Raw genomic sequence first — 11,425 nt, 5'->3', positions numbered from 1 at the left:
TCATCCAGTTGGTCTCTTTCCAGCCTTCAGAGATGTCTCTGTCACCTTCCTCCTGGGATTTAATAAATATCACTTACTCAGAGCATGGAGAACCCAGGGCAGACAGGGTGCTCAGCTGGGTCTCTGTGTCATGAGACCTCATAGGCAGGATGGAGGTTCCCTCTAGTGCTGACAGACTCAAGGCAAGACACAGCAGGTGTCAGCCCTGGGTTGAGCCATTGTTCTCTGAGGGCAAGGGGATGTTTATCAGCACTGTTGCTCAATATGTTTATTGGAGGAGAAACATAAAGGGAAGTTGAGAGGGATGCGGGACAGCACTGAGAGTGGAAGCAATTGAGCAGTGCCTTGGACACAGATCCCACCACCACCAGCCTATTGGGTTCTGGGAAGTGCTTCTGCCAGAGAGGAAACTTAGTTCAGAGGAAAGTAGAAGAGCAGAGACTGAGCGCCTTGCTGGAGCTGAAATTCTTCTCCTTAAAGGGAGGACAACACAGTGAGAAGAGAGATGGAGGTGTGTTCTGTGCTTCTCTGCAAGGGCTGCACCCCCTGGCGTGGGCTCCTGCTCACAGGTAAGTGTGCCCACTCTCTGACTGTGGGATGGAGGTGAACTCAGAGAAGAGCCGGAGTCTCCTAAAGAGGACAGGCCCCTAAGAGGGAATTTGAGGTTTCTCTTTGCAGTCATGGGGCAGAAAGTGTATTGAGGGACAGAAGCTGAGCTGTGTGAAGCTCTCAGTGGATAGGACATGATGAGGGGAAGAGAAATGCCCCCAAACTCAATATATTCACAGTCAATCCCATTGGCTGCCATGTTCTGAAGCCTGATGTCCACAACCAGGACAGGGTGACTCCAAATAGACATCAAATGGGTGGGCCAGTGGGATGGCTCAGTGTGTGGAGACTTGACATTCTGATTTAATCCTCAGCTCCCACATGGTAGATGGAGAGAACAGACACCTGCAGGCTCTTCTCTGCCCTCCACACAGGTGTACTGACATACACTCACACATGGGCACATGGAGAAATCTGCCTTCAGAAACACACACACACACACACACACACACACACACACTATATGAGTAAATCTAAGATAATTTAAACCACACCTGAATATAATTATTGCCATCAGCTCCAAACCTGGGAACTATGTAGATAATCCTGTGGGAACACTTCCTCCTCCCCTCCCTTCTTCCCTCCCTCCTTCCCTTTCTTCCTTCTCTTTTTCCTTTATCCATTTGTGCCTAAATCTTTTCCAAGAACTTAACTTTCCGAAATGGTCACACTAATCTCAGTCCTCACAATGCCCTGGCTCTTGTGGACCTGATGTCAGTGTATCTGCAAGATGAAGTCATAGGTTGACTGGAATTACAAAGGAAACAGAAAAAAGAAAGTGAGGATTCGCCAGAGGAGTTCAGAGAGGCATTGCTCCTCACACCAAACACTCAGTGTGAGGAGTGGTACGGGAACACCGAGAGAGGAACCAGACAGACACCTGAGCAGAGGATTCCCGAGGGAGTTAATGACACAGCCGGAGGCTCTGAGGGAATGGAAGTCATGTTGCTCGTGTCTGCTAAGGAGGGTGGACACACGGCTACACCACATCTGAGCTGAATGATGATCACATCTGCTAAATATCGATGATTTCTCTCTGTTCCCTTCCAGCCTCCCTTTTATCGTGCTGGCACCTTTCCACCACTGCCCGATTTGCCCTTGAATCTGTCCCACCTGAAGTCATCGAAGGAGAAAATGCCTTTTTCCTTGTCCACAATCTGCCAGAGAATCTTGCAGCTGTAGTCTGGTCCAAAAGGGTGAAAAGTATGAACCATGGAATTGTGACATACGCACTGAACAAAGATTTAAGTGTGCCGGGGCCTCTACACAGTGGCAGAGAGACAGTGTACCGCAATGGATCCCTGCTGCTCAGAAACGTCACCAGGAAGGATACAGGACTTTATACCATAGAGCTCTTAGACAGGCTTGGAGATATTGTGTCAACAATAACCGCTTATCTTCGCGTGCACAGTGAGTGATTCTTTGTGAATTCTGGGTTCTGGGTGGGCTTCAATCCATTGGACAGACACAGTAGAATGGCCTGGGTTTTCCTCCCCTCTGCACTGCATCCCCACATTGGGGTTTTAGTATTCAGTGCAGGACACACATGGTGTGTCTGAGAAACATTTCACAAAGGTTGGATTTTGATCTCCTGATGGCAGGGAACAATGCTTTTTAGTAGTCCAAGTCCTGCACCTTTGGAACCAGCCAGTGCACTGTCATGAGAGATATGCTTAGTCTAGGTCCCCTGGACATCTTCTCCAGAGACTGAACATGGAGGGAGAGCTTAGCCAGACAGGAGCCCAGGCCATTACTTTATGTTCTGATGGGCTTATGAGACTTCACAGGAAGGTCAGGGCAACCAAGGACAGGGAGAGAGCTCCTGACAAGTGTCCTCTGGGGTCCAGCTCAGGGGATTTTCTCCGGTAAGGAAATGGCTACAGGCTGTGCTGATCTGACAGCTTCCCAGACATGAACTGCAGTTGCTCTAGTGATCACTAGGGGTGCCATCAGGACATACAATAAATTAGTGGAAAAGAATTTGCCTGAATCAGGACATTATCTAGTAGCCTGATTCCACCCGCCTTTTTTCAGACCTGGCAATTATGGACCCAGCATTCTTTTTTATTTTTTATTTTTTTTTTATTTTACAATACTATTCAGTTCTACATAATAGCCACAGATTCCCTTGTTCTCTCCCTTCCTGCCCCCCTCCCTTTTCCCCCAGCCCACCCCCCATTCCCACCTCCTCCAGATCAAGGTCTCCCCCGAGGACTGGAATCGACCTGATAGACTCAGTCCAGGCAGGTCCAGTCCCCTCCTCCCAGATTGAGCCAAGCGTCTCTGCATAAGTCCCAGGTTTCAAACAGCTAACTCATGCAACGAGCCCAGGACCTGGTACCACTGCCTAGATGCCTCCCGAACAGATCAAGCCAATCGACTGTCTCACCTATTCAGAGGGCCTGATCCAGTTGGGGGCCCCTCAGCCTTTGGTTCATAGTTCATGGACCCAGCATTCTCAGACCTAACGGCTTCTTAATGTGTCTGCTACACTGCCACATGATCATGTTCCATTTTCCCCTTTATGTGTTTCCTCTGGGAAATATACAATATCCAAGGGGAATCAATTAGACCAAGGTCCAAGTTATCTCAGAAAGACCATGATGCACATGGGCAGACCCATTACTCAGCTCAGCAAACAGGAAGTGGGAGCATGGTCTTGAAATCTTGCCTGGGACAAAGGAGCTCACAGCCTTTGTCCAGGAATCAGATCACCTCCTCCCATACATCCTGGATGTGAGATTCCTGAATGTTGACTGGTGGCTCCATTGAGAACAAATTTGTTCTCTTCCCTACACACCACTCATCTGGTCCCTTTGAGGCCTCACAGATATCTCTGTCACTTTCTGCTAAGACCAAATTCCATGTTTGCTGAGGATTGAGAACACAGGGCAGACTGGGTGCCCAGCTGGGTTTCTGTGCCACACAGGTGTGCAGATTTTCCCTTTGGTGACTAGAGACCAAGGCTAAGACACAGCAGGGTGCAGCCCCAGGGTCAGATGTTATTCTCTCACGTCACAGGGAAGGTCATTACCCTTGTCTCTCAGTGTGTGTTCTGGGGACAGAAGCATAAGGAGAGAAGGGGAGAGGACACCGGGCAGCACCGAGGGTGGAAGGGGCAGAGCAGTGTTTGGAACGCAGCCCCGCCCACAGCCCCGCCCACAGCCCCATCCACAGCCCCACCCACAGCCCCATCCATAGCCCCATCCACAGCCCCGCCCACAGCCCCACCCACAGCCCCGCCCACAGCCCCACCCACAGCCCCATCCACAGCCCCACCCACAGCCCCATCCACAGCCCCATCCACAGCCCCACCCACAGCCCCACCCACAGCCCCACCCACAGCCCCACCCACAGCCCCTGGCACTCTGGGAGGTGCTCCTTCCTGGGAAGAGGCTCAGCTCAGATGGGGAAAGGACAGCAGAGCTCGGGAGCTGTGCTGGAGCAGATGTGCCACAGAGGGAAGACAGGTCAGGCTACAGACACCACAGAAATGCTCTCTGTTTCCTTCTGCAAAGGATGTATCTCCTTTCATGGGCTCCTGTTCACAGGCGAGGAGACCAAGAGTTGACTGTGTGTGAGAGGAGAGGACTGAACTACTGTCTGGAGTCTCCTAAGAGGGACAAGGACGTGAGAAGAGTTTCAGTGTTTGTAGGGGAGAAGACAGGGCAGTCCAGAGGCTCAGCAATATTAACATTAAACAGTAAGGGAGAACAGTAGAAGGCAAGGGTGGGAGAGACATTGTTCTTACACAGAATTAATAGGCACGGCCCCAACATTCTGAAGAAGAATATTCTCAGATTGATGTCATAAATAAAAAAATCAAACTGGTGTGGACCAGTGACATTGGCCAATGTATATAGGCATTTGCTTCTTTTTCTGACAATCTGATGCCCGTGAACCAAGTTGTCCTCTGACCTCCACTCAAGTGCTATGTCCTGCACCCACCCACCCATGCTGAGACTGGTCCTGATACAAACTCACATGCAGACGTAATATGTGAACTAGTGTAAAAAATAAAAGGAAATGGATTGATTCAATACCGTATCCCCTAGCCTATGAATTATTCAATAAATCTATGGGCATACAGGGTTCTGGAACATTCATTCATTCATTCATTCATTCTTTCATTCTATACAGATATCCAAGTTTTTTTCTAGGCAGTATTTTTTTTTAAAATAAGACAAATAAAGTTTCTTTTTGGTGCCCCAGTCTTCATGGACTTGAAGGAGAAGTCAGGTGTTGATTGGAAGTCCAAGAGGAACAGAATAACAGTGACAACAAAGTCAGAGAGTGAAGATGTGGGGTGTGCAGGGGAAGAGGTCCGGCAGGCATCACCCCAACACCAACACTGTAAATGTGAGCAGGGGTCGATGGCAGTGAGACAGGGCCATGTTGACAACTGAGGAGAGAGCACAACTGAGTGGAAATGACAAGTGTGGGCACTCTGAACATGGGGGGCACGTGATGACCTCCACCAGGTGGGACAGGGAGACACTCCCACACCTAGGATGAGCAGTTAACACAAGTGCTCAGGACACAGGGGCCCATGTCAGTCAAAAGTTTCTATTTAGATGGATCTTTCCCTTTCCTTCTAGTTTTCCTTTGGACTTGTGGGCACCATGCCACCTCTGTCCAGCCCAGTATTGAATCAGTGCCACCCAGCGTCGCTGAAGGCGGAAGTGTTCTTCTCCTCGTTCACAATCCACCACTGAATATTATAGCCTTTGTCTGGTTCAAATGGGTGAATTCGTTCAGGAAACTTGAGCTTGTCAAATACCTAGTAGACAGGAAAGCAACTCTGTGGGGGTCTGCATACACTGGCAGAGAGACGCTGTACAGTGATGGATCCCTGCTGCTTCATGGTGTCACTCACAAAGACCCTGGAGTGTACACTGTACGATTTCTGAGAACAGACATGAGAAATGCAGAAGCAGAAGTGCAACTCAAGGTATACGGTAAGTGACTCTCTGTGACTGTTCAGCTCTGGGTGGGGCTTAGACACACAGGACTGTCATGGCTGCCCTGGCCTCCCTTCCCTCTGCACTGTGTCCCCACAGGGAGGTTTGAGCACTTAGCACAGGACACATTGGTAGAGACAAATGACCACAGATCATCCTCCATCTTCTGACTCCACCTGCATCAAGGAAGACCTTGATGGAAAGTAACTCAGCCTAAGATGTCAGAGTCAGCCCAGGCTCTTGGGGCTCTAGAGTAGAGAGGCCTGAATCCTGTCATCTTTCCATGGCTGGACTAAAGTGATGCAGGGGAGCATTTCCTAGTGCTCTACTCTTACAAAGCTGATAGGGAACAATGGTTTTAGAACATCCATGTCAAACTGGGGTATTTATTGGCTCCAAATTGAGAGTGTCATAAATGAAATCCAGTAACTGGCATAGAGCCCATGAAGGAGTGCTTTCTATTGGCTTGCTCTTCATACTTGCTCAACCAGCTCTCTCTCTTTTTTTAAAGATTATTTATTTTTTTTATTTTTATTTTATTTATTTATTTATTATATATACAGTGTTCTGCCTGCATGTATCATTGCAGGCCAGAAGAGGGCACCAGATCTCCTTACAGGCAGTTGTGAGGCACCATGTGGTTGCTGGGAAATTGAACTCAGGACCTCTGGAAGAGCAATCAGTGCTCTTAACCACTGAGCCATCTCTCCAGTCCCTCAACCAGCTCTCTTACATCACCCAGGACTCCTGGCCCATGGCTTGAACTGCCTGCATTGGTCTGAATCCTTTTGCATCAATTACAAATTTAAAAATATGTACTATAGCTTTGCCCACTGGCCAGTCTGGTGCTGGCGTTTTCAACCGAGGCCGTGTCTTGCAAAATGACTGTAGTTTCTGCCAAGTTGACATAAAGCCAGCCAGCCTTTTCAAGACCTGAGCCTGCCTTGAAAATGAGACTGCTCCCAGCTCCCACACAGCCCCAGACCTAAGGGCTACTTGACAGATTAGCAAGTACATCTATTAGGTGTGGTCAGGGGTTGAGTGTTACCTCAAAGAAACTGAGGAAAGAACCTAGACAGTGAAAGTTCCAGGCCTGTTGAGTTAGGGGAGGCATCGTCTCAAACCCCAGTGTGCATGAGTGTGTGCAGTGTCTGACTGAGGGCAGTGAGGGAGCAGCCTTTTAGACACCCAAGGGGACAATTCCATGCAGTGGACATGGCACCTTCAGGGGCACTGTTGGAAAGGAGGAGGTCATGTTTCTGCCCTTCAGTAAGTGGGGTACACACACACACACACACACACACACACACACACACACACACACGCACACACACACCTGCAACTCTAGGCTGAGTGACAAATCCATCTGCTCAGGATGGAGGTCACCATCTTTTCTCCAAGCACAATGATCCTCATGTGATGGTTTTTTTCTCTTTTCCCTTTCAGCCTCCCTTTCTGTGTTCTGTAACCCTTTTACTTCTTCCCAGCTCACGATCCACCCGGAGCCTCTGTATCCTGCTAAAGGGGAACGTGTAGTTCTCCAAGTTCATAATTTCCCAGAAGATATGCTAGCCTTTACCTGGTACAAAGCAAATTATAGGACCCCGTTCCTTAAAGTTGAAGACCATAGCATGGCCAGGACTTCCTTCTCCTGGGGAAAAGGGATGGTGTACTATAATGGAACCCTGATGCTCCGGGATGTCACTGAGAAAGATGCAGGAATGTACACACTGGAAGTTTTAAGGAAGCATTCCAAAATTGAAAAAGCATACGCGGAATTCTACATAAAGAGTAAGTGGCTCTCTATGGCTCCAAGCTGCTGGGTGTGGCCTATCCTACTTCATACACTAAAGCTGTCAGGACTGGGCTGTGCCTACTCTCTCCCCTACTGCATTGTGTTCTCTACCGGGGTTTCAACACCTACTCCAGGACACACACAAGGTAGACAAACTAATAGATCAGAACCCTTCACCTGTCCTTCTTTACCTGCAGAGAGGAGGATCTGTGCTGGGTAAACTCAGCCCCAGGGTAAACTCAGCCCCAGGATGTCAGCTGGAGCCCAGATACTTGAATATGTCACCATACACATATCCCCAGAAAGACTCTGAGGGAGTTAGGCATTCCCTGGCTGATTAAACCATGGAGTCCTCACAGAGACCACCAGTGAACACAGACTCCAAAACTTTGACCCTGTCTGGACTCAAAGCGACACTGAGGAGCTTTTTTTTTTTAAATTACATTTTTAAAATTCATTTTACATACCAATCACAGATCCCCCTCTTTTCTCCTCCTGCCCCTCCAGCCATCCACTCAACCCATCCCCCATTCCCTCCTACAAGAAAGTAAGGCCTCCCATGGGGAGTCAGCAGAGCCTGGAACATTCAGTTGAGGAAGGTCCAAGCCCCTCCCCCTGCCTTAAGGCTGTGCCAGGTGTCCCCCCATAGGGAGTGTGCTCCAAAAAGCCAGCTTGTGCACCAGGGATGTATCTTGATCCTAATGCCAGGGGACCCCTTAGGCAGATCAAGCTGCACAACTGTCTTGCTTATGCAGAGGGCCCAGTCCAGTCTGGGGAGCTTTTTGTAAAGGTTTGTTTAGATTTCCTCTCAGAGCGACAGGGAGTAAGGCTTACTGACTCTCCAGTCATGGGACTATCCCATAGAGTGTAGAACCAGCTGTGTACTGACATAACAGCTGCAGTTAGGTAGGTCACCTGAGCATCTCCTTCTCCTGAAGCTCAGTGGACAGGTGTCTGGGCCATTAGCCTATTGTTCTGATGGACTTATGAGACTTTACAGGAAGGTCAAGGCACCAAGGGAAGAAACAGAGGAGGCAGATACGCCAGATTCCTCCTTCACCTCAGGGGTCCAGCCTAGGGAATTCTCTTCTGCAGGTGAATAGTAATAGATGCTGCTGACGGGAGCAGCTCCCCATCCCAAGTTCAGACCATTGCTGATAACAAAGCTTATCTTAAGGACTTGGCAAGGATCATGCACTGTGTGTGCTATTACAGGGAAACTGAGACACAGGGAACAGTGCCTGAATCAGGGTCACACAGTCCCTGGGTGGGAGATCCAAAGCACAAGGTCTGTCTGTAGTCACAGCTCCCAGTTCTCCCCCTGGAAGGTTTATAAAGTCTGAACTAACGAGGGCCTGGTTGAGCTGTCTGGACTCCTGTCATTTGGTACCCTCCTCTCTTTCTTCAGAGAATATGACGCAACCCTTTGTGCAAATCACTGACACTACATTCGCAGGACATAGATCTGTCATCTTCACGTGCATCTCACCCGACACTGATATCTCTATCCGCTGGATCTTCAATAACCAGAATCTGCAGCTCACAGAGAGGATGACTCTGTCCCCAACTAATTGTGGACTCAGAATAGATCCTGTGAGGGCTGAGGATGCTGGAGAGTATCAGTGTGAGGTCTCCAACCGATTGGGTTTGAAGACCAGTCTCCCAGTCTCCTGGCCACGATGAGTGAATGACCTCTCCTCTTATCCTACAGCAGAGTGGTGTCATATTTTTATCAATGGGGTACAAAATGGAGAAAATTATGTGGTGAAAATGATTAGTGCTACTCAGGCACAGCCTGCATGGTGACTCATGCCTGTAATCCCGGGATACAAGTATGTACAATGGAAGGCCAGGATTTAAAGCGAGGTTGTCTTACAAGGAAACTAAAGACATCAATATTATAAACAAAAATTATGGTGGTATTTTATTTGTACTGAAATGTGATTTTAATTGTATGTTAATAAATAAAGTTGCCCGGGGGTCAGAGCTATTAGAGCAAGAGCATGGCGGTGGTGGTGCACACCTTTAATCCCAGCACTTGGTAGGCAGAGCTAGGTAGATCTCTGTGTGTTCAAGGATACAGCCAACATTGGAGACACACACCTTTAATCTCAATACCATAGAAGACCTGGAGGGCTGTACATACAGGCAGTGACCAGGCAGTCATGTGTTTGGGTTTACAACCAATGAGAAGGCAGAACAGAAAGTCTATATAAAGACGAACAGACAGGAAGTAGTTCTCTTTTGGAGAGGTCTCTTGGTTGAAGAGGCTAGCTGCAGGGTAAGGCTGTTAGCTCTGATCTCTCGGCTTTCTTCTTTGCATTGGTTCTGTCTTTCTTTCTTTTTTTTTACTGAACAGTCTAGGTTCCCTTTTGCAAGTTTTTAATCTTATTGATAAAATAATTTTAAAACAGACTTATAAGGAATCTTGAACAACATTTTATCAGTTTGAGAGAAAAAGATGTAAGGCAGGAAAGCTGTAAAGTTAAAACTTTTTAGAAAGAGGGAGTGAAAAGGAGGGGAAAAGAGTCAAAAGGGGTGACAATGGAGGCCTGAAAGCAACTGCAGAAAATTGGGGAGTAAGGGGCTCCTGAGATGTAAAGTACGTATCTCATGAAGGGGATAATTATTCTGCCCATCTTCTTTTCATGGCTTCAGGCAAATCATTTTTCATGAGTGGCAGTCTCTTGTCTAGCTGATTGAAAGCAGCAGTTGAATTAACTCTTTAGGGAGAAGACAATTGTATACAATGTTATGATATATAGGGCAGATAAGAATATCACATCTCATTTATTATGGTATCTCTTTCCTTGTTCTCCCACTCTGTTCTTGATCCAGCTCAAACCTCCCACTCCCCTAAGCTCTCTTTCCCCCAACCCTTGCCCTCCATTAGCCCCACAACCAGTTTGCTCCTGTAGATCTCATCCATTTCTCCATCCCTGGGCTATCCCTGTGTCTTTCCCAGGGTCCTCCTTACTAGATAGCCTCCTTGGAGCTGTGGGTTGCAGTCTGGTTATCCTTTGCTTTACATCTAATATCCACTTATGAGTGAGTGCATACCATACTTGTCTTTCTGAGTCTGAGTTACCTCACTCAAGATGATATTTTATAGTTCCATCCATTTCCTGCAAATTTCATGGTGTCATAGTTTTTCTCTGCTGAGTAGTACTCCATTGTGTATATGTACAACATTTTCATTATCCATGCTTCAGTTGAGGGGCATCTAGGCTGTTTCCAGGTTCTGGCTATTATAAATAATGCTGCTATAAACATAGTTGAGCATGTATCCTTGTGGTATGAGTGAGCATTCCTTGGGTACATGCCCAAGAGTGGAATATCTAGGTCTTGAGGTAGATTGATTCCCAATTTTCTGAGAAATCACCACCCTGATTTCCAAAGTGGCTGTACAAGTTTGCATTCCCACCAACAGTGTAGGAGTGTTCCCCTTGCTCCACATCCTCTCCCACATAATCTGTCTTCAGTGTTTTTAATTTTAGCCATTCTGATGGGTGTAAGATGGTATCTCAGAGTCATTTTGATTTGTATTTCGCTGATGACTAAGGGTGTTGAGCAATTCCTTAAGTGTCTTTCAGCCATTTGATATTCTTCTGTTGACAATTCTCTGTTTAGCTCTATAGCCCATTTTTTAATTGGACTGTTCGGTATTTTGATGTCAAGTTTTTTGAGTTCTTTATATATTCTGGATATCAGCCCTCTGTCAGATGTGGGGTTGATGAAGATCTTTTCCCATTCTGTTGGCTGTGTTTTTGTCTTATTGACTGTGTCTTTTGCCCTGCAAAAGCTTCTCAATTTCGAGAGGTCCCATTTATTAATTGTTGTGCTCAGGGTCTGTGCTGTTGGTGTTTTATTTAGGAAATGGTCTCCGGTGCCAATGCGTTCAAGAGTGCTTCCTACTTTCTTTTCTATTAAGTTTAGTGTAACTGGATTTATGTTTAGGCCTACGTGCCTCTGCTTGTGGCTGCTGCCGAGCCTGTATGTCCCTGTCGGCTGCCGCTGCTGGGCCCGTCTCCTTCTGCGGGCTGCCGCCAGATCTGTATGT

The 11,425-nt window shown here is 47.5% G+C and overlaps 1 protein-coding gene across 1 annotated transcript; it reads left to right on the top strand.

The window, feature by feature from the left end:
• Positions 1–301: 301 nt before the first annotated feature.
• Positions 302–9,687, top strand: LOC121825878 (pregnancy-specific glycoprotein 22-like). The gene is made up of 5 exons (XM_042269704.2): positions 302–569; positions 1,660–2,019; positions 5,208–5,567; positions 7,017–7,361; positions 8,774–9,687. The coding sequence occupies exons 1-5, from the start codon at positions 506–508 to the stop codon at positions 9,046–9,048; spliced, it is 1,404 nt and encodes a 467-aa protein (XP_042125638.2). The 5' UTR covers positions 302–505; the 3' UTR covers positions 9,049–9,687.
• Positions 9,688–11,425: the final 1,738 nt, after the last annotated feature.

This window comes from Peromyscus maniculatus, chromosome 1 (assembly GCF_049852395.1).
Source record: "Peromyscus maniculatus bairdii isolate BWxNUB_F1_BW_parent chromosome 1, HU_Pman_BW_mat_3.1, whole genome shotgun sequence".
NCBI classification, from domain to species: Eukaryota; Metazoa; Chordata; class Mammalia; order Rodentia; family Cricetidae; genus Peromyscus; species Peromyscus maniculatus.
This window is presented reverse-complemented; position numbering and strand designations above follow the sequence as displayed.